At 47.2% G+C, this 23607-nt stretch overlaps 1 protein-coding gene across 4 annotated transcripts; it reads left to right on the top strand.

Moving 5' to 3' along the window:
- Nucleotides 1–286: 286 nt before the first annotated feature.
- On the top strand, nucleotides 287–22538 carry LOC120896436. 4 transcript variants are annotated; one of them, XM_040300562.1, is made up of 11 exons: nucleotides 288–832; nucleotides 1074–1706; nucleotides 16170–16596; nucleotides 16685–17215; nucleotides 17816–18058; nucleotides 18596–18744; nucleotides 18943–19138; nucleotides 19230–20090; nucleotides 20166–20395; nucleotides 20443–20635; nucleotides 20714–22538. In XM_040300562.1, the coding sequence occupies exons 2-11, from the start codon at nucleotides 1577–1579 to the stop codon at nucleotides 21042–21044; spliced, it is 3291 nt and encodes a 1096-aa protein (XP_040156496.1). In that variant the 5' UTR covers nucleotides 288–832; nucleotides 1074–1576; the 3' UTR covers nucleotides 21045–22538. The 4 variants fall into 4 exon arrangements, with proteins under 4 accessions (XP_040156498.1, XP_040156496.1, XP_040156495.1 ...); XM_040300564.1 differs by having other exon boundaries at nucleotides 287–1706; nucleotides 20443–20630; nucleotides 20714–20875; XM_040300561.1 differs by having other exon boundaries at nucleotides 288–1706.
- The last annotated feature ends 1069 nt before the right edge of the window (nucleotides 22539–23607 follow it).

Here is a 23607-nt window from a genome sequence, read left to right as displayed (position 1 = left end):
CCACGAACGGTATCGGTCGGCATTAGCGGCGTGGGGGACTTGTGCAACGGAGGGGTGGGTCATGTGTTTACATGTGTCTATCCGTCGTTGCGGGCCGTGTGCTGCACACTAGCGCTTTGTTTGTTCCCTTGACAACATGGCAACACCTACCGGGGGGCGCAACTGTACACGTACGGCGCAACACAATAGTGGCGACCGCCCCGGACTCACCCGGGCACACTCATCCCCAAAGCACAGACGGGGTCAATTGAACATGCTGGTGGGAAGAGCTGTGTTGTGTTTTGCATCGCTGTGAGGTCCATTAAACTCTGCCCCTGGTACGCAGGGGCAAAGAAGACCCCCTAGCCACCCGTTTCACTCGCCCCTCGCTTCCCCGCACCATCAGGTGACGCAAAGTTCTAAAAGGGCGGGCGCGGTTTCCATGACAACAATGGAATTAAACAAGAACGAATAACAAAAAATACACATACGTTCAAACAATTCGAAGGCACTCACACAGGCGTATCAGTTAGTGGAAACTCTAAAGAAAAACTAGCAAGATACGTTTGGGTGGGTTTGTGTGTGTGTATTTGTGTGTGGCACTTCCCCCCAAACAGGGGGAACAGGTGAAATTGGGCATTGGCCAAAAACGCAGTCACTTCGGAAGCGCTCCCCGGTACGGTACTGCGGTGCAGTGGGTCTTCGACTAGACTCCACACCTCTGTGAAATTGAGCGTGAACTCCACGGGTGTCGTCGGATCAGTGTGTTTACGATGGAATGATACACGAAATTTGGATGTATTTCACAAGAATAACCATTTGTGTGTAGTTCTCGTACAGCGTTTCAAATCACGTAAGATTATTTAACTTGCGAGTGTTCAAACAGTGCACAAACTGTGTTTACGTTCATTAGAAAGCTTTCGGGGAAAAAATGGAAGGTTGCTACCGCGTTGACAGTGCGATGCCGTAAGTGACAGTGCGATGGTTTGTTTGTGTAGTTGTGCTGAAAAAGATGGCTATTCGGTTCGGTTTGAAGGGCTATACAACTGAGCGAAAAGGTGACCTTTTAATTAGATTCTTGCCGTTCCGTACAGTGACACCAGTGGTGCTGATCGTGCGTGGCGTTCAAACAGCATTCAATCTTTTGAAGTAAGCCCAAGGAAAGGGATACACAAGTGTAAACAAAAGTCCGCCAAAGACTTGTCGGTGTACGGAACTCGCTCTTGATACGGAAAAGAGCAAATTGAGCAAAAACAAAAAACAACAACCTTCAACTCTGTTTGATTTGTTTGACGCGCATGTGTTTATCCGAGAAGTGTGTTGTGTTTGCAAAAAAGGAGCGTCTGAGCAGTTGATATTAGCAAACGTGCATCACCGGGCGGGTGATTGAGCAGAGCAAAGATTGCCAATGACGCTCGGCGTTAGTCAATGCCGTCGATGCGAAAACGGCAGCGATTAGCTGTCCGAAGGTGTGCATATACGCGAAAACGCCACGCGCCCGGATCAAACGCGCAGTAAAGCGGCATCGTTCCGTGCCTTTGCTCGTGCCGTCGCCGAATGCTGCCCAGCGGATTGATGAGGAAAGCAAACAGAAATAATGAAGTGCAATTTTCGTTACCTGGCGCGGGTGCTGCTCGCTGGCGGTTGGTTGCTTCAGCTGCTGCTGTGTCTGGTGGCACTCCCGGCCCAAGGATATAGCAGTGATCCGCATCTGTTCGAGAATAGAGGTAATTTTTCCCAGTTCCGCTTGGCTTTCTTGCTTGGCTGCAATTCGGCTGCAAGTACAGCTTCCGGCAGAAGCAATCCCCCGGAAGTGGGGTACTGTACTCCTTTTTTGTTGTTTTATCGCCGACGCGACGCGTTCCTTCCGCGCCCTGCGGGAAGTAGTGCTCCCGATCCGACACCCAACGGGTTGAAGGATTGAAAAAGGGAATGCAATTTTACGGTCACTTCCTTCCGAGAAATGGTAATGTTTGCCGGTGTGGTGGTGTGTGCCCTTTTTTGCGTTCTCCAACCCACGACCGTTTGCTGATGCTTGATCGGAGCCCATCCCGCTGCTCGGTTTCGGTTCCATTAACCCCGGACTGCCCCCCGGTTACAATCGGGGAGATGCTTCAAGGCGGGAGAAGGGTTCTATTTTTCCTTTTCTCAGCATCGGTTTCAATCTCCCACACTGAAAACAAAATAATAAAAAAAAACACAACAACACGAGCGACTGATTGATTGACAAAGATAATTGAAATGCTTGGACGAACCCGGGGACGGACTCGTCCGTCCGTAAATCAGGGTGCATTATTGGGGCCGGAGCTCCTGGGCGCTATTGGAAGCAACGCCGGGACCTCGTAAGCAAACGCCAACGTGACTAACGACCTCAAGAGGGGCGAGCGGGATCGTTTCGTTTTTGTTGCCGTTGGTCTCGCGTGCATCGCGGGAAATGGTGTGCCATTTCTTGTAGCATCTTTTTGCAAATAAACGGATGACAGTGCGGATGACACTGGATGCAGCAGTCCGGCGTGCTGTTCCGGAGGAAAACCCGGATGCTACAGTAAGAATGAAAGAAGCTAGCCCTCGTCCTGCGTTCGTACAGGGCACCCTGCGCCAAAGCAAAACAACTTAATTACGCTTGCAAAACAACAACTTAATTGAATTAAGCGTTGTCCGAGACGGTGCAGAGGCCCAGTTGCACCGTCACGGAGTGGCCCGTGTAGTGGCAGCTGCTACACCGCTGCAGCTTGTGCAAATCATCGGACTGCCGCTGCTTGGCTGCAACGGACGGGCAGCAGCAGCTGCACCCGGCGACCGACACCGTTGCATGAGGGCTTTGGGGAAAAATGAGTTCGCTCCGTTTTCTTCTATTAACGAATGGCGAGAGCATTTTTGAAGGTACGCTTTTGTTCGCTTGCAGTTCTTTTTTTTTTTTTGGTTTGCCGTGCCTAGATCACGCAGAGATGGGATGGATCTGCGACAAAGGTTCTTTGTGCCGTGCGGACACCTTCGCTGAAGTTACGGAGCACAATGGGGATGTGGTGGTGCATGATGATAGCGCTGGCAGAGGAAAATGGAGCGTAATATTTTTGGAATGTGCTGCACTGTTTAGGACTAATTGTGTACATGGTTAGTAGTTGGGGTTCGTGGGAAAGAGCATTTTTCCGTTGAATGATTGCTGTTGTGTGCGACAGTTGGATCCATCTTGATAAATTGGATGTTTTCCGTTTGGATTATTAGAAATCCAAGGATTCATATTTTGCATCAATCAAGTCAAAGATATTACGCTTTATTAACATAGCAAATGTCCACGTTTGTCTGATATTGTTTGAATTAATGCAATTGTAAGTTTTTTGTTATTACAAAACGTCTGTGTGCTGCACAAGCTGCATGGTATAATTAGAAGTTAGAAAGTAAATAGTTTTGGTGTCTTATTATGTCTTGGTATATAAGCTTCATAAGGTATGTTGGGCTTCTAAGACATTGCTTCATAAGGTACATAAGGTATGTTAAGCTTGTAAGATATAACCACGGTTCTGATTCTAATAGATCCTTATTATAGTATAGTTTGGAGATGTTGAATTAGAATATATATTAGAGAATTTATCTCACTTTTCATCACCCTGTAACGTGTTCCTTATTCTTTCTGTTGCGTTGACTTTTGTTGTGTTGCGTTGACTTTTGTTTGTTTGCTTGTGTAGAGTTTCAAAAACTGAACGTTCAAATCCTAGGATTACGTTTGGGGAATTATAAATTAACTGTAAAATGTTAATTATTTTATAAATTATAAATACTGTAAAATGTTATGATCTACTCAGCTGATATGATGTTCCCATTGACGACTCACCAGATGCTAGAGGTGTAGCATGGATAGTTGTTAGCGGATGATGTTTTAATACAAACATTTTTTCCAGTTGTAGAGATAAGCTGCGATTGCACAGTACCAATCACATTTTCTTCAAAAGACAATGTTTCAAAAGTATTGCTGAGGAATGCAGTCATCAACCTCATGAAGGCTAATACAGTCATTATCCGATATACGCTATCGTACGGGACCGAGCGCAATAGCGTATCTCGAGTTTTCGCGTATAGCGGATTTGTATGGAAAAATAGTTTACACTACCAGTTCGAGGGTTGAAAAATATCGCCACAGAGTTTTGCATTAAAGTTTTTTGTTGTAAAATAGGTATCTTTTGCACAAATTTAATGCAAAATGCAAAAAGAACATTAAGGTAACTCAAAAAGAGCATAACATATTTCAAAATATTAAAATATTTGCAAAATACACATGGAGCTGTCAAATTTAGAGCAATCGCGTACTGCGAATTCGCGTATATCGAGTATCGCGTACTGCGGATAATTGATGTAGTAGAAAAAGTTCTGTCATCCAGTTGGTCTTAAATTTTCACTCATCCTTTGATAGCAACATTTAAAAACGCTGGATCGAAATTCAGAAAGAAACTCGACCTCCATGATCGATGATAATAATATTATTTTGTTACAACTTGACCCAAAAAAACGACCACCATTTGTCTATTTCTGTGAAAGTTTCATCAGCCCGAAACTACTCATCGAATTTAATAATAGTCCCGTTGCGTTATACCTACCTGAATGAGCTCACAAACCTCCACCCCTTGCCGAGACGTAACAGATTGTCACAACTTTTCATACAGCCCATTCCCCAGCCCAAAAGAAGCATTAGTCATTCGGTTTGTTGCTTAAGAAACTTCCCTTCTCAGGATGGGTCCAACCCTCTGCCGCTGTTAAAAAGCTACTCCATGAATCTAGAATCGGCCAGGAACTGACAGCGACACGGCCCAGCACGCACGGCACATGCAGAAGCTACAAAACGTGGGGCTGGCTCGTGGACTGTGGAAGGAGCAGGGATGGTGGCTATTTTGTTTTCCCTGCCTAGCTACCAAATTACCCTACACAACACGGGATAGATGGAGGTGGAGGTGGAATCAATAGGCAAAACTTCGGTTCGAAATATCAAAGAATCGAAGAACCTTTCCCACCCTCCGTATCCTCCCACGGGAACCATTAGAGATCTACCGGGTTGTTTTTTGTTGTTGTTGTTGCTCTCTGGCTCTTCGCGCCAAACCGGCAAAGGTGGATGAGCCGTATAAAAATGAGTTTTGTTACAACGCACCATAAATAAGCGACATAAAGCGTGTGCACCAGGAGGGCTGGCTGGGAATAAAAATCGGGTTGTTTGGGGCACGGAAATTTGCCTAGCTCCAGAGAATGGGTAAGAAATATGTTTTTTTTCCGAATTTTCCTATAGCCCAACGACGATCCCTTGGAAAATAAAACAAACAAGAAGCTAGATCAAGTTCATGGATCCAGCTTGCCTGACGGGAAAGGGAGATGGGCTGGAATGTAGGCAGTGACACAAACAAAACCCAACAGGATTGCAAATGAATCAATGGTAGGGAAAATAGATTTTAGGACCCGTTCGTCGTCTTCCGCCGAGATAGCTGAACCGATTTTATCCCCACGAACTTCGGTCGACCGACGAGGGGATGCAGAGATGCAGGGCGGAGTGGAAAAAAACACACCCGCGCCGGTAATGGATTGCGTTCGTGCGCAAATGGCGACACATTTCCAGGGCACGGGTAACCGATACCGAACCCTGCCTGTACGCCTCCCATCGACGTTGCAAAAGGTGAAAAAGGTCGCGAATGTTTCCCACCATGCCTGGAATCAGCAGTTGAGCGGACAGGGAGCGAGAGAACTCCCAGGGGAGTTGCTAGGGGATTGCTCTTCTTAAATCAAAAGTTTCCTTCTGGTGGAATCGAATTCGGCGGTGCTGTTGGGTTTCGGTTCCGGTACGATGCCCACGGTGGCCCACCGGTCGTGTTTTCCCAAGCCGAAATAATGCGTCTACCGTACTCGGCGGGCTCATCCCTCTAATTTCATTTCAGCTTAGTCGAGGTCGGGTGATATATTGAATATATGCAAATATGGCATCCCGCTCGACGGTGGTTCCATCGTGCCGGCACAAAGTGCGGCTCATGAGTGGCCTAGCCTCGCTGAGCAGTAGCGCTCTGTTCACTAGCCTTGATTACTCGCGTCGGTCGTTGCGCCGGAGCGGCGGACGGTTACGATTAATCCACCGACCCGGTTTGGAGCGCGTGCAAATGGTGCCCGGCTGGTAACCGTAACTGGCCACGACCATGGGGTTTACGGTGGCCCGGTGATGTGCTTCCGGGGCCGGCCGACTGGAACGAATGGAATTGGTCGCTTGGTCACCACAGCAGCATCAGCAGCATAGGCACGGGTTGTAGCTGTTGGTGGTGGTGTATAGATGCTGTGCGACATTTGCGGTGATCTATTTGCACCATTTCGCGTGGCAAATGCGAACGACGGACGCGCCGAATGCCGAGTGCTGCTGCCGAGTGCGACGAGCGTGAATGGATGGTTCGGAGTTTGAAAATGAGCGTTATAGATGCTGGCATGCTTAACTGCCAATGATTGGAAATTAATCGTTTGCCTCGTTGATGTAGCAGAATTATTGTTGCGGGAGGGGTTTCGGCCGGGTTTGGCCGCTTGCTGCTGATGCTGCTGCTGGGTGGAATTCAATTATTTGACCAAACGCAGGGCTAGACTAGGACAAACACACATACGCTGGGTGTATTGGTGTACGGGTTCGTTTTTGCCGTGAGCGCATTGTTGTTGAAGGTCGCAATTGTGATTGCGAAAGATAAGCCTCTGCCTCTCTGCCAGCGCGGTTGACTATTGGAGGGTTATAGAATGCAAAACATCTACATTTAATGTTTTCATAATTTAGCAGCTGTGTCATTTCGTTTCTGCTGCTGCACATTATTTGAATAGCTTTGCTGGAATACTTTTTTTCATAGTGAGTAAGTTTATATTGGCTGTGAAGATTTTTTTTATATTAAAAAAGTTTGATTGTATTTAAGTAATGATCCATTTTGGCTGTTGATCATTACAGTCTTTTAGGAGAATCCATTTTAGTTGAATTAAGAATGAGCAACTAACAGATTTTAGTAAAGATTGAGTTACAAATGATGATCTTTTTGTTCATTAAAATTCATTTAGTACGAGGAATTAAATAGAATTTTAACGATTTTTATTTCTAATAATTTGGTGTATGTTTGGGCGTATAATAAGCATTGAAATATTTGAGACCAGCTAACTTAGGCTCACTTATTACTGGAGTATCGAATTGGTTTACTTTGAAAATTATGTTATTGATAATATTTTGTTCAGTTCTATAACTTTGAAAAACAGATTTGAAAAACATTTTGATCATTAAATTCGGTAAAGATTTGTTTTAGTGGTTTTTTTTACTGTTTTTGAAGTTTTTAATAGATGTATAAAGAAAATCATCACCAATCTCTGTCATTTCGATGAACTTCGTGCGATGTTTTGAAACCTTTGGATTTTGACTCACTACAACGTTAAACTTAATTGTATGATGAAATAGGATGTTTTACTCCAAAGTACTGATTGGCAAAATATCTATCTAGCTTAGTATGGTTCTATTTGATTGTGTAACACTTCAGCTGAAACCATGTCTTTTAGATTATAATAGAGGTTAGAACCACAGAAGATCATCGACGTAAAAGATGACAAAGTGCAAAAAGCCGACAAATGTATTTGGTGTAAAAATATATCTTGAGGTTTAAAAGTTGATTGATAAGCTTTACAGATATTTATGAAGAACAGTAGACATTTCGCAAAAAAAGAAATGGGAGCTGACAAGGCATGACATCAATTTCCACAAAAAAAAGTCTCTATATCGAACTAAAACCAAAAATTCAAATTTTCACTCAACAGCACAGCCAGCAGAGCGGCTCAACAGTTGTCCCCGAGAACACTTCAAAACGCTAATCATTTTGTGCAGCAAAGCATAGACACGCATAGGCATACACACTCATGCACACATACATACACTCAGATTTAGCAAATTTCCCTCTCGAAAGCATGAAGCACCGGCGGGAATAAAGTAATAATTTTCCGCACATAAAAAGCCCATCGGTCTTGGAGTTCCGACAACGGATCCGGAGAGGGACGGAACTGGAGAGAAAATCGCTTCCGAAACAATCGCATTTAGTATGTTTGTGTCTGTGCGTGTGTGTGTTTATGTTTGGGGGAATGTGTTTGGGGTAGGTACCATCGCCATGGTGGAGTCACGAGAAATAAATTAACAGCAAATCTATTTTCCACCGAAAAATGGTGGACTAGGGAGAACGGACACAGCGCAGTACGGTGCTGCTGGACGCAGTTCACGGTTGATGTCGCACCGGGGTTAACATTAGTGTTTTCCAACGCGGTCGTGTGTCTGTGAGGATGGAGGGTGCGTATCTCTCCCGTGCGATCTCTTCCGAAGCATCATTTGTATGCAAGGGAGGGCATGCCGGGTGGGAAGGCGACCGAGAGGCATTATTATGATACGGGAATTGAATTGTGGCTTGGACGATGGAGCTTGGTCGTCGATGTCACTGATGCTGTTTTGTTGATGGTGGGCTGACTGCGGCACAAACAGCAGCAGCAGCAGCATCAGATGATGATGATGATGATGATCGCTCTCTGGAGGCTCGGGACTCCCCTGTCGGTGACGTTCCGATGGATGGTTGTCGGTCCCATTACTGCTAACGGCTAATGATGCTCATGTGACTTTTTAGTGGTCTGATTTTTAGCAGCAGATTTTGCTGTTGTTCTATTCTGCGCGGCATTCGCCCCATCTAACTGGTGGAGCTCTCCAGCGGTTTGGGACGTTGAAACAGTGGAGGAGATGTATAACAATAATCGAACAATGTGTCCCCCCACCGGGAGGTCTGTACCGAAATGCGCTTTCATTTGCAAAAAGCGTTTTTTATGTTTTTTGTTGGCACGAAGCTTTATATCGGTGTGTTTTTGTGCCTGTTTTGCATTTTTTGGACATCACTTACCTAACGTGTCAGTGCAATGGGTAGAATGTGGTTTGCACTAGAATCGGTTCGGATGGCTGGCTTTTTTGTTTTTTGATGCCCGCAGCAGCAAGGAAATGGCGTCAACTGTTTGATGGCTCGTTCGGTCACTTTATAGCAGGGGCTTTTATTGAAACTAACAAGCCAACATGCGGTGAAGCTAAATAATGTGATGGACTGTAAGCAGTCGTTTGAGGTGGGCTGGAATTTGGCTGTTTGGAGCTGTTTCGGCGAGCGCTAGCTAATTGCGGTGGGAGAGTAATTGTTTTTGGCTATTTTTGTTTCATATTTTGTTATTTGTTGCAAGATTTGTTCTGTTACGTTTTATGCCATTTTTATCAACTTCATTAACTTATTCTTGGTGCCAAAAAGAAGTGGATTTAACTAGTACTAGTAGTATTTTAATTTCTTATTTTTTGCAGGCATCAATCATTCTATTATTTATGATTGTAAAACATTAATTGCGATAAATAAGCTGGATTCAAAGTACTAAAAAAACTCTTGTTCAGCGTGTTTTGAAGCTTAACAAAGGCATATTCTAATTTCAATGCGTTGAAGAAATCATCAAAAATCGTTATTTAAGAGTAAATGACATGTGCTTAATTGAATATATTAATATACACATAGCATTGATTGTCTTATTCCCCTTATTTAAAATTTACGTGTTGACTGTTTATTGTAAATCGATGTTTGTTTACATAAAATGGGGTCTGTTGCTTGACACGCAAATGGTGGATGATTTTTTTTTGTAAAGATTTTTGAATGGAAGAAATATTATAAGTTTTCACTGGCAAAAGGGCCCAATTAAGCAGTACGCAAACTAAGCGACCGCGTGTTTCCCCAAAGTCACAAGGGGTCCCGAGAAAAAGAAACCAGCTATTGCTCATCAGTAAATTTCCTTCTCAATCCTTCTCTGGTTTAGAATTTTCTATGCAACTGTTCACTCGACACAACAGAAAGGCGTACATTTGTGTGACCACTTGGGGCCTCCACTCGTGTTAATCCACCACTGACTGGCACTGACAATCCATGTTTGGCAAATGAATGGCGTCTTTGTCGAGTAGACTGGTAGTAGGTATGCGCGCAATATCCATTGTAATCTGTCAATATTGTGGCACACAAGCCTGTATTTGCCGCAGATCAAGATCGCTTTAAAATTGTTGGAGCATTGCATCACGATGCTATTTTGACATTTATCGTGCGATGTTGATAATGCGGTCATACCGTCTACACATAGGTTTAAACAATTTCTTGCTTCGATGTATGCTTCGATTGCAACTGCAAGTGCAGCAAACGTGAATGAATCTATCTGGATCCCCTAACTTTTCTTTGAAATGGATCATTTAATGCAATAGCTAAGAGTTACATAATAAAGAAAGGAAACGAAATTTATGAATTTTTAGAACTAACTCATAATTTACAACCGGACTGACTTCTACACGATCGTCTTAATGTCAAACCCTTCAGCGCGAAGTTTAACAATTATGTGTGATAAAATATAGGATTGCAAGGGAAGGAATGAAGCAACAGGTTGGTCAACTGAAATAAGGCTCTCTTCAGCTTTGGTACATGATTTTAGATTGTTCAAAAGGTCCAATTTTTCTGAACGCTATACCAACGTTAATGAAGTCACGCTGCACCAATATGCAGCACGGTAGAACAAAATCACAACTGTACCAGTCAGCCCTAACATTTAGTTCATTCCCATCTTCTCCCTTCCATTCAGTGAAATCCCCACTTTTAGAGCGCCATTTCAGACTGCTACCGTGGGGCGGAGAACTCATGCTCACGGATCAAAATACACTTGAGCGATTATTATGAACCATTATAAAGCGATCTGCCCTGTAGTGTAGCACGTGGCCCGGCACGGAGCGGCCACGAGTGTTCGCCACAGTCTGGCGCGCCGCGTGTCATGGAAACGTCCGACCAGCTGTTGCAAAGTCACCGCCCCCCCGAGCAACAGACGACGTGAAAGGATTTTGGGAAGGTGGCATTTTAGTCACTTCCTGTGTGTGTGTGTGTTTCTCCCGGCACTGCACTGCATGTTTGAAGCGGTTTGGTGTGGCACACAGCATCGGTTTCGGCGAAGAGGTGAAGGGCCGGCCCGCGACCGTTCCGGAGTCTATTGACAAATTTCGATTCAACGAGCGTTGATCTAATTTTGATGAGCGGGCCCCCGGCAACGGATATTAATCCGCGCTCGATGCTCGCGATACACGCGCACCCGGCGACGACAACTTTTTGGCGCTGACCGCGCGGGTGGTATAGCACATCATTGGCACCATTTGGGGCACGATATGGTAGCGAAGAATGGCCAGGTTTCGATTCACTGTAAACGTGTACTTTTCACAATCACAAAACTGGCCGCGGGACGATCGTTGGCCCGGTAGCAGGTGGATGCCAGGCGGTACCAGGGAAGTGATTGTCAGCGATACTGGTCCGAAGGCTCAAAACCAAAACCCCGTCACCAGGTGATGAGTGATGCCGATTTGATATCGATACGCGGGCGATACACTGGTGCGCTGGCGAGCCAGTGATCGATTTTCGGTGTGGCAGTTCCGCGTACTGCCAGGAACAGGAAGCTTTCCCACCGTACACACACAAACACACATGCTTTACGCTGCAGGACAGCAGGACGATGATGACGCTCCGGGATGATGGATTTTATTGGGCGACACTTAAATCACACTTACCTGCAGGGAAGGAACTGGATCTCCGGGGCAAATATTCGAGCGGTAGATTCGATTTTGGGCAATGTGCCAACTGTTCACTGCCTCCGTCTATTTGTATGTGTGTGTGTGTATGTGTGGAAGGAAAAAAAGTGTGACCGAAAAAAGCTCCGCCAAATCTCCGGCAAAGGTGGCAGAAGCGGCAAATAAAAAGCGCGAGCCAAACGGTGGACGCTCCCACACAATCAACGTTAAATTTATCGACACATCCGTCCCGTCGATCAATCGATCGGGAAGGTTTGGAAGCGCTTTTCTTCACCACCACCACCCGCATCCCGCACCAATGTCGGGGTGTGCTCATTCCGTTTGGTTTCTGATTCGGCACTGGGAACGCAGCAGTGTGCGGGTATTTAAAAGCGATTGAATTTTCGGCCCGGCGAAGAATTATGAGATACCGGATAGGAAATGCGAAGTTCTCGCGGCCATTCCGCCCCGGCCCTGGAGTGCTCGGTCGGGCGAGCGGGCCAGTCGCACGATTGATGAAAATTGTGATGGAAGTCAATTTGGTGACGCGTCGTGTGTGGATGCGTCATTGAAAGTGGAAGCTTTTGTGCCGTGTTCTTTGCGCCGTACGCGCGAAACACTCTCACACACAGTGCAAATTCAATCGATCGTTCGATTTTAATCCAAGATAAGTGTTTTATTACTGGGCTTGATGGACTGGGGTAGGGGGCGGTCCTGCGCGACGGTCGTCTACTGCTGTTTCGCGCCCTAAGCCGGTGTCTCTCCTACCAGTGCCAATGTCGCCAAAGTCCATCATCATTTACGCATGAGTGTGTCCTGGTCGGCTGGCCGGAAAATCCATCAACTCCGCTGCGTCCGCTGCTCGTGTCCGTGGCGGCTGTGGAGGTTGGTGATGATAAATTTTAAGTGTACTTTGTCAGGGATCGGCTGTTTTTTTATCTACGCTTTCCGCCTTCGTTCACCCTCATCCTTCATTCTGGGCCACGCGTAAGCCTTCTCGGCATACAGTTTAATGCCGTTCCGTTAGCAGCAGCGGCACCAGCAAAGATTGATATTTCGACAGAAAAGGGAATTATTAATTTAGCGGAAATAAACTAAGCGTTTTGCGGGCCATATAACCGGCCGCTGCCATTTAACGGAGCTCCATCCTTGAGCAAGTCTGTCCATCCCACGTCGATCGGGTGCGTCGTTTTACCGCCCAGTGAAATATCTACACCGGATTGGACGCAATCATGTAGAAAGGGATTGTGAAGTAGGGCCGCGGGAACGGTCTATGCGTGAGTGTGTGTAAAATAAATATAATGCCAATAGAATTTTCATCGGTCGATTGGTGATGAGGATCGCTAAAGAGAGAGAGAGAGAGATATATATATAGAGTGAAATAACAGGCAGGGGCAAGAATAAAACATAATCGGATATTGAATCCGTGGCGAAGACATTAAGCGGAAACAGTCCCGGAGAACCCCGGGGAACTTCTAAATGGAAGTGGGGAATAAGGATTCCGCTTGCGTAGGAATAAAGTGTTGGATGGGATGGCAGGATGGGATACACACACACATACCCCTTGCCCTATCGTGCCTGATTGTACGATATTTGTGATCCGCTTCCCAGCGCCTAAATGCGTTGCTCATGATGATTGATTGCCCCCGGAAGGGATGACCGCATTTATGCTTTCGGAACCACGGCTACGATTTGTATCGAACGCTTGTTACTGTCAGAGATGTTTGTTGCTGCTCTCCCCGTCCAGAGTGCTAATGTGCGTCGTTGAGTCTGCGTTCTGGAGGTTCTAAAATATCGCTTTCGGTTTTGTGGGTTGTGTTTTCACAGAAGATGCTTGCACAGTACCCACGAATCGATGCATCGTTAACGAAGAACAAATTATTTTTGGGATTGCGGTCGTAGAACAAAGTTTAACTATGTTTCGATGAATCTGGCATAGGGAAGTAGCAATCAATTTCTAGACAGCTGTTACATCGAGGATGGCATTCCAATTTTGAGTGAGTGAACATCGTTTGGGCGATATGTTGGTGTATTTTATTTGAAAATGTTCTTAATGGTATTCCTGGACAATAAGAAAGCATTTGAATCCTTTCGATAATTAGATAACGTTATTCTAAAAACACATCTGGAGAAGACTCTGTGCGTAGCAATAGAGAGGATTATCTTTGATCCTATGGTAATGACATTTTTTGCCATCATCATCCTTAGGTGGCATTCGAAGTTGATCGTACATCTTCTAAGAATACTGTTATTCCTGAACGAGACGTTGACATTTCAATGACATTGAAAATGAAGTCCTTCATTTCTTGAAATTGTCAAGGCAACACAGGCATTGCAGCCTAACTGTATATTAAACATATTTATTTATGCCTTGCAATGTAAACTCATAAAAGTTGATTAAAATTTGGTGAAAATGAATTATTTTACTTGCTTTTTTGGAAGAATTGGCACATTCCAAACTTCGGAGCCAGCGTTGGTCCGTTGGCCTTAGTTTTGTGATCCCTACTGAAGTATAAAAAACATGTTTAAATATCTCTGGAAATATTTTCGAGGCGTATAGAAAAAGCCTGTGCCTTTATTTGTATAGTAACATGACTTCATTACTAACCATGTAATTAGACATTTCAAGCATTGGTAATTCCAATTGATGATGTCTTAAGAGCCAATCATCAGGATGAATCTATTTGTTGTTCGTGAACATGACAGATCAATGAAACTCTGACATTTGTCCATGATATTTTCCATTAGATGAGTTTGTACAGCCATTTGATTCACAAAAGACAATCATACAATTGAATTTGTCTTCACAAGCATTGGAAAAAAAACCAAGCGAGGGAGATTTCATATTCAAAATCATAGCATCCGGTAATTCATGATAGTATGCTTAGTTTTACTACATTCATAAGTTGTATTGAAATGGAAGAACAAACTTTTGATGCTTCCCCATTACAATTCACTAATGGAATAATGCACTACAAATGATTATATGAATTACCAATACGATGCGTTGTAGAACGTAATGAGAAACAAGTATTAGATGATCAGGAGTTTCGATAACTTACCACCGATTGCTTGTATCTAAATTGTTGATCGATTGTGTGTGTGTGTGTATCTATACTGTTGCTGATGCTCATTCAGCCGTAACTATGACTCGTTTAATCAAGATAGAGGCAAAATTATGAAGCTTCTTCTGCCCCCTAACCCACCTCCCCCCTTTTTCTGGCACGAGTGGGTACAACACAGGAACAACTGTGCCGAAAACGGAACTACCGATGAGTCAATGTTACCGAAGTAACCGACCCCGGTTTGTTTCGTTCGACTGTCGATGGTGCCTTCCCCTCTTGGTTGCCCCATGGTGCAGGCCTCCAATCAGGTTATGTTTGTTGAATCGATAACCGTGTAAAGGCGGAAGTAAATTGATACCGGCCCCATACACAGTGGACCTGGTGCGCTGTCTGCGTGCTTACTTACCATCGACTTCACGACGGTTAGTTGCCTGCAATGGGAAAGGAATGGAGCGGAGTGGTGAGAGATGGAGCGGGAACGGTCCGCGAAAACCAAAGCAATTCCTCATAACTTGCGCGTACGGCAAACTTTTAGGTTTCCACGCCCACTTTAGGTCGGTCCCGCTCCGTCGGTTGGGTGCGTTCAATTTCCGGTGAAAGTCCCCGGGACGGCTGAGGCAGCACCAACCGGCAGCAGCAGCTGGCATCCGGATATGGATCAGGGCAAATCTCCCATTCCCCCACTTTGCACGACCGCCAGAAATCCACGAACCTTTGGTGGAGTTTTTCGCGCTGCTTCTGCAAAAAGTAGGAAACGCGTGGGGAGAACGCGCAAGAGGAGGCATTTTTGACTGCGCGAACTAAGCGGAAAACTTTCCCATAAACTCCCCCAGCACACTGTACGTACGCGGGCAGGACTTGCGGTTCTTCTTCGCACGGCTGGTTGGGGGACTTTGTTTTGTGTATTATTTGCTGCTGTTGTAAGCAATATGTTTAGCGCGAACCTCGGCCCGGTTAGTCCGGGACAAGATGCTCTAGTTTATCGGATTGCGGATGGTTTGCTTGATGGGGCTTCAAGGCTGTGGACGGAGCAGCGACGGGTTCGGGCAAAACACTCTTCAACCACCAAACTGTCTAAGGCTACGCACAATCGCATAAATCTTGTTTTTTCCCCGAGACGCTAAGACCTCGGTGTGTATGGTTGTTGTTCATGTCTTTATGCATTAATATTATTTTGATTCGATTTCCAATTGCTCGGGAGCAATAAATCATGCAAGGGTGTTTTTTTCCTCCCACCGCCCACATTGAAGTATGCTCACGAGAGCAATTTGACGTGATTTCTTTTTTTTTGGGGGTTATCTCCCGGGACGATGGATCGCAAGTAAACAGGATGTAAATGGCTATTTTATGAGTTTGTTTTGTTCGTAGTTGGCCCTAGAAACAGCAAAAAAAAGGTTTATTTTGCAACCCAGAATGACGAATCAATTGTACAACAATGGAGTGAAGAATTTGCCTTAACTTTAACCACTAATCACCGCTTGACGGATGCTTTCCCCGTTCTCCACCAGATGGCTACATCATCGGGAACTATCTGCAGGCCACCGACCAGGACATTCGAGACTTCTTCTGGACTGGGTCCGGTGATGGGCCGAGCTCGGTCCTGAGCCCGTTCGAGCGGTTCCCAATCAGTGAGGACGCAATCATCAAGACGGCCACGGTTGTGGCCACCGTCTACATCGATCGCAACGATGGCCAGGGCGGGTACGACGATCTGTGCATCTTTGACTGTCCGCCGGGAGGCGATCGGGGCGACGGCATTGACCACCTGCCGAGCGACGGGGACGAGGTGGACGTCTACGGTCATACCGTGGACAACGTAACGCCCACGGACCGACGCTTCTGGCTGATGACCGTCATCGGGGGCCTGTACGGTCGGCCCGACTATCCGGCACTCGAGAGCAAACTGGCCAAGCTGTATCGGGTTGCATTCGCCAGGTAAGGAGACCAACCGGGGAAGATTTGCCCCCTTAGCTCGTGCATTGAGTAGCTTCTGTTTTCCTTCCTTCTACCTACTTTCGAGCAGGCAACAGGCATTACATCTCGGTATTAACGGAAGCACCAACAACAACCAGCAGCAGCATTATCAGAACAACAATACACTCGAGCAGCAATCGATGGCCGGGGAAGACGGTGAGCTGCTGCTGCTGGGCCACCGTACCAAGCGTGCAGTATTGCCCGAGCGGGACGGAATCCACCGAGGCTTAGCAGCAGCGCAACAACAAAAGGCTGCTGCTGCTGCTGCTGGGCCAAAACCGGAGCCACCTTCCGCCGGGCGGATGCTGCTGAATGGAAACGTCATTGCGTACGAACGTGGTGCAGGGCGGCACAGGCGACGGAACCGGCAGCGCAAAACCGTGCACAAAAGAGATACGGTCCGGATGGTGCGGCTGGAGGAACAGCCCCGAGGGAGCGAGGTGCTGCCCGTACCGCCCGTAGTGGAAATCATCGGTGGAAACGATCCGACCAGCCCGATGGACCAGGCGGAAAAGGAGCCAGGCAGTGGCAGCGCAGCCGGTGACAGCAACGGCGGTGAAGAGTCCGAAGAACAGTTACGGTATGTTACGGGTTTAAGAGCGCGCGATCCAATCATCCCTGTGTCCCCAGTCCTGCCGAGTTTCTAGTTTCCCGGTTCTATTGTTTGCCATATGTCCTGCTTTCTTTTGTGTTTTCTGGGCTGCTTTTTTGTTTGCTCTCTCTCCATGCTTTGCGTGTGTTTGTGTGCTGCACGAGCTGTTCCATGTTCCAATTGCACTTCGCTTATCCTCGAGTGGGTATGATGGTGGCCCTGCTGCTGCTGGGTACACTTGATGTCGAAAAATTCAAAACAAGCCTCCCGGTCCGTTCACAAATACGGGAAAAGAGCGAGAGAGAGAGAGATACAGAGAGAGAGAGAGAAAGACAGAGAGAGAGAGAGAGAGAGAGAGAGAGAGAGAAAGAGGAAAATCGAGTTGAAAACAAAGCTTCAAAAACGAAACCACCTAACCTAAAGCTGAAGAGCGTGCGCGCGGTTGGCGCATCCCTCTGCTGCGAAGCGATTTGCGCTCGATATTTGAACAAATGGCTTCCGTGTTCTTTCATGTGTACCATGTAGCATTATGTTTCTGTACATATGTGTGTTTGTGTGTCTGTATGTATGTTTGGGTAATCGTTCCAGTACGCTGGCCGGTGGTGCTGCTGCCGATGGTGGTGGAGAAGGACCACCGCCCGACCGGACGATGGTTAGGCGCAATCACGACAAGGATGCATACTCGACGGGCCGGCGCAAGGTGCGGATCCTGATACACAATACCACCCACTTGCGGGAGGAGGATCGATTGTCGATGGATGACGCCGGGCGGGCAAACAACAACCGCTCCAAGAGCCAACGCCGGGTGGTGGGCGCACCGGATACGACGAAGTAAGTGCGTACTCTTGCGGTGACCGTTTCGGGTGGGGCGGGAAGCAGTGTGTGGGGCCAGTCACTAATAGGGGCGAACGGGATGAACCAACCTATTTGCGAATCGGGCGGAGAGTCGGGTGAAACCGAAAAATATGCTTTTGATCCCGCTCTGGAGGGCTTTGTTTTTGTCGTCCTGTTCCGGGGGCACTGGTGAAGTGTTTGCGCTGGTGCGTTTTGAGTCCACGAGGACATCACGAGGGATATATTGCTGGGCTGGGAAGAGATGTTTAAGTACACTTATACATACCGTGTGCATTGGAGTGTAGGTTTTCGTTGTGGGTAATTTGGGTAATTGTTGGGTTTTTTGTTGTTCTTGTTGTAAAGTTGTTGGTGCAATTGAACCAATTTCTGTTGAGAAGTTGTCTACTGCAAACGTTTAACGCACTGAAATGAATGCTCAAAATATACAGGGGAAAATGGGGTTTTAAGCGTTGTGCAGAGTTTTCTGAAGATGTCTAGTGCTAATGTTCAATGCTCCAAATACGCTCTCCCTAGTAACACACTGAACCAAACGGAAATCATCTACTCCGTGTTTGTGGGCGGCCTGCCCGTACTCGCGACGACGGCCGCCGAAGACATGAAGCTAATGTCGCAGGACGAAATGGAGCACGTGCTGGAGACGATGGTGTACCTCAAGGCAGACCGTACGTATATCACAACCCGAAACAAACTGACCTGCATTGCTACATAACCACGCACGAGCACGGGTGTTCGCAGCGCACACAAGCCTGGAACCGCAAGTACTCGTTTGTCGTGGTTTTGTGTGGTGAGCGGAACGTGTCCGCGCGTCCCTAAATACTCTTGCTAACTAACCCCACTTGGTACTCGTGCACCCGTTGCAGCGTATCTGAAGGAACCGCAGGCGACACCGTTGATACCGTCGACGCAGAACGGCAGTGGTAACGTGATAGCGTTGATCGGCCAAAACCCGAGCCTGGTCGTGGTGTCGTGTGTGGCGGCCCTGCTGCTCCTAGTGCTGTGCGTGGGGCTGTTTCTGCTGGCGCGTGGCAAACGGAAGCACATCGGTGAACTGAAGAAGTGAGTGAAAGGGTGCTAGTTGTTGTTCGGAGTACTTTTTTTTATCTTAATTTCTAATGGCTACTTATGGTTGGGCGTTTTACGTTTTTAGGCTGGAATCAACGCAAGCGCTCGTAATGCCGGGCACGATCAGCGAGGAGTTGAATGCGCTGAAGACGGGCGAAAGTGGCAGCAGTCGCCATCCGTCACCGTACACGCGCGATCCGTCCGCCAACGTTAGCCTGATTGGGCAGAAACCTTCGCCAACGATCCACTTCCCGCTGCCACCGATGACGCGGCCCACCTCCTCGTCCTCGAGCTATTCGTCCGACTCGTCCGTGTACTATCCGAAGCGCAAGCAGAAGCACCATCACCACCATCATCATCATCACCACCATCAACAGCAGCAGCAGCTCCAGCAGCTGCAAGTTCAGCGCCACGAACTGCTGGACGAAAAGTCCGTCAATCTGAGCAACAAGCTGCAGAAACAGTTCCACCTGCAATCGCTGCTGCCCGTGCACGGTGGGCCCGAGAACGTGTACGCCTCGGTGCAGAAGCCGAAGAAGGAGTCGAACAAGCGGCGCCGGAAGTATCTGGGCGAGAATCGGGTCGGATCGTTCGAGGGTGGCGGGACGGTGCCGGTGCCGCCACGCAGTCCACTGACGACGACCACCGCCAGCAGCGCTAGTCCGAGCGATCGGTCGGCGTACGACGATCGCGAACCGAAGCTGGTGCCGGGCGGCCCCCCGTACGGTCACACCGAAACGTTCAACACGGACGTGATACTGAAGCACTACCTGCGGCGCAAACCGCTGGTAGGGTACGGTGGCGATGGGCCGGGCCTGCCGGTGGAGGCACTGAACCGGGACAAGATCCGCGTGCTGGAGCAGTGCGGTGGCGGTGGTGGCGTGTCGGTCGATTCCGGCAGCATCGGGTCGTACCTGAGCATGGCGTCGGTGAAGAGTTTCCCCAGGTTTGTCCCAGGGCTTTCATGGAGAAAACATTCATACCGTCGTATCGGCTAACAGGGAGCGTTTGTCTGTTGCAGATGCTTTGTGCCGGAGCCGCTGAGCCGCGTGCTGGAACCTGTTACCATGACCCATCTGGACCAGTCGGACGTGTATGCGGAGGGTATGAAGTCGACCGGGCCGGACACAGCTGCCACTAGTCAGTACAACACCGACACGGAAGTTCACCTAACCCGAACGCAGAGTGATGGGGCCGATCCGGGCGTGGTGGGCCCGATCGTATGGCAGATGCACAAGAAGGAGATGGACGGTAAGTAGAGCTTCTCCTATGTGCCTAATCCACATTTCAAGCTCAAGTATACTCTTCAGAGATCGCTAGCCCCATGCGCGACCCAGTGGTGACGCGGAATCGCTTCGAGGGCCTCCTGGAGGGTGCCATCCAGCTGTACACCGATGAACCGGAACGGGAGGAAGAGCAGAAGAACTCGATCCCGCTGCCGGGCGTTATACGCCCGGTGGAAAATCGTGGTAAATCAGCTGTCGTTGTAAGGTAGATTCGATGGCAGCAACTTCTGGCACGTTCTCACTCAACGCTTCTTTCTCATCTCGATCATTTTGCCCCGCACAGAGAAACATCCCGCTCGTCTTCGGCCACCATACGCCCGGTGACGGCCGCCCCGGTACGTAGGAACCAGCAGGGACTGGCAGTGGAGCATCCGGTTTCGCCCACGCCGGGCACTACCCGTGGTGGAGCGTGGAGCAGTGGCACCCATTCACCGCTGGTACGGCCGACGAGTGCGGGCCCGTTTCACACCCCATCGGGACCATCGGTCGGTGGCGCACTGGAGGTGACACGCATTACCGCACCGCAAAGTGTTCTTCAGTCGACGGAACTGTCGACGGCCCCGCTGCTGCAGAACATCATGCAGGAGCTGAAGCGTTTCCGTAACGAGCAATAATAGACGGGCCCCGGACGGGTGCCGCACCACGGAAGATGTTCAGAGCAGCAATACCTTTACATAAGAGTCTTTTTAAGTGTGTATTATGGGGTGATCCTTGCTTGAGAAAGGAGAAGGGAGTTTTTATATACGTATATTTGTACCTATACATTACACATTACACCATTACTACAACGTACTGTAAAGATTCACCGAGTTAAATCGACCAGTGAGAGAGAGAGGTTTTGATTATTTCGACGATCGCTAGGGGATACGGCTCTAGCAGATGGGTCGTTGTACCAATTTCGTACTCCTCCCTCAATTTCGGTAGACATTAGTCAGTGTCGCAATGGCACGTAATTTTAGTCCGGATTACAAATAAAAGGAAGCCCGGCCACCCGGCAAACGGATCAATGCGTAGAATTTTAAGCAAACGTAAATTCGCATCGTGCAGCTTTTTTTATTGTTTTGTTTCCGTGAAAGCCTATCCAACTTTAAACTCTTGCAGCGTGTTCAGTTTGAGGACGGATGTAGCAAATGCAATCGACATTGGAACAAAAACTGGGTACAGATTTGCAGCAGAAAATAAATTTGGCCCAGCTGAAACAGAATTGAATTGAGAAAAAAAAAGCTTCTAATATTCAAAATATGTTGGCAAAAATATAACTCGTTAGCTCGAGTGTCCCAAAAAAATGCGAACCTGGCGAGCTGCGCACCAACAAAAAGAAACATTCCCAAAATGCGAATTATTATCAAATCCGGAAACAACCGAGCGGTAGCTGCATTCACTTCACACTCTTTTTCCTCCTCCTTCACCTCCTACAAAAGCTTCACCAATTGTTCAAAGCTTCATAAAAGTCATGTTTTCGGGGGGTCTGCATTCGTGCAGCGCAATGGGCACATTGCACATAATAATATTTTCCAATCCTCGGTTAGATTCTCGTGCAGTCCGGTGCCCAGGATGTTTTGTGGGATTTTTGTATCGATTTGCTGTTGACCCTGTTGCGGTTCGGTAGCCGTGTTGCTGGGATGTGCGAAAAAAATAATCCCTTTTTGTACAGGCATTCCTTTCCCCCGCGCGACGACCCGTTTAGGGCTGCACGAGGAGATGAATTTGAACGAGTGTTACAATAAGAGAGAATAAAAACTAAAAACATATAAAAAATAGTGTATGATTCACCTACACGAAAAGGAATGCATTTTTGTTTCAGCTCTACAAGTACACTTGTTGCATAGAAATATCAACTCGAAAGAATGAAATGTATATAGCCTTACGAGCGATTAATGTATCATAAATCACGATCGCGGCGTTGCAATGCAATCCATTCCAATTTATGCGCCCTGCAGAAGATAATTTCCAAATAATACGGATTTAATAGAGCGCTCCCGTTTGTTGCGAGCGAAGCTCAAGGATTATCGAGCCCTCCACACACACTACAACGGTCACCACTGTAAGCATCACGAGCACGAGCAGCACGGCCGTGCACACAGCATCAAATCGAATTCTATTTTATAATTTATTTCTTTTTAATCCAATAAATCATACCGAGTAATAAATGCTGCCAGTGGACGCTGCTGACACAAAGCTGCCCCTCTGTGTACGTGTGTAACGCGTGTAACGAATAGGATTGGGATTTTAGAAAAAGAAAGAAAAAAAAACTGTGGTCGATTGGTCGAACAATTTGTGCTGTTTTGCTGTGTGTGATATGGGGCTTGTTTTATGCTCGCCGCTTAAATCGGCCATGTGAAACAGCTCAATCGGTTATTTGTTCACAATTGCTCGCTTTCGACCTACGGTTCGCCAACGGGACACACACGTACCGACCCAGTTGAAGTCGGGGAAGAATGTAGGGAAGGGCTGAGCTTCCGCCGCATTTACTTTGATCAGCTCCGGTGGTTGCTTTTAAGGATTTTCCTTCAGCGGGAAGGAAAATCCCTTTCGCAAAGTGCTAGACCGGCGGCCAACCACAGATGAACCGGACACACGATTTGCCCAATGGTTGCAGTAGTTGGTGCTGTGTTTTTGTTGTTGTCTTTGTTGCTGTTCGTTCGCCCTGTTGATGTTGCCTTCTTGTACTTTGATTTCGGAGCTGTTCATACGAACGGGCTGGAAAAGTTTTTGCTGTGCACATTTTGCCGTGTGTCTATGTTTGCACGGTGTTACTTACATTTTCTTCAAAACGAATTTAAACTTTCTCCGCTTAAATCCCTGCTTAAGGGAGGGAAGTTGTTTTGCCAACGTGAGTGGCAAGTTAAGCAGCGCAGAGATGCTTGTTTCGCAGTTCTTTTCGCCGGGTTGCATACAGTGCATCGTGGGGAGTTTGTGTTCCTAGCTAAAAGGGGATCCAACTGTTAATGCACCTGACTGTCCGCATTATTGAGCATGGATGAACTGAAGTTAGTAGTTCCGTTTAATGAATAAAAATGATTTAGAAAATGTATTTCAAAACAGTACATCATTCGATGATGAAAGATCGTTTGAATGAATGCTTATTCAACAATGTTTCTTGAAGCTAAAGCTAGCGCATCGGTTAAAGACATAAAGTGCAAACAAGACACTAATCCTGTAGCTTCAAAGTAAGAT

This window comes from Anopheles arabiensis, chromosome 2, assembly GCF_016920715.1.
Source record: "Anopheles arabiensis isolate DONGOLA chromosome 2, AaraD3, whole genome shotgun sequence".
Lineage (NCBI taxonomy): Eukaryota > Metazoa > Arthropoda > Insecta > Diptera > Culicidae > Anopheles > Anopheles arabiensis.
This window is presented reverse-complemented; position numbering and strand designations above follow the sequence as displayed.

Bases quoted from the DNA above. Each gene is read 5' to 3' on its own strand.
- LOC120896436 (XM_040300562.1), top strand. From the start codon at position 1,577: ATGAAGTGCAATTTTCGTTACCTGGCGCGGGTGCTGCTCGCTGGCGGT. The intron at 1,707-16,169 runs GTAATTTTTCCC...GTTCTCCACCAG, and splicing joins GCATCTGTTCGAGAATAGAG to ATGGCTACATCATCGGGAAC. The intron at 18,059-18,595 runs GTAAGTGCGTAC...CGCTCTCCCTAG, and splicing joins GGCGCACCGGATACGACGAA to TAACACACTGAACCAAACGG.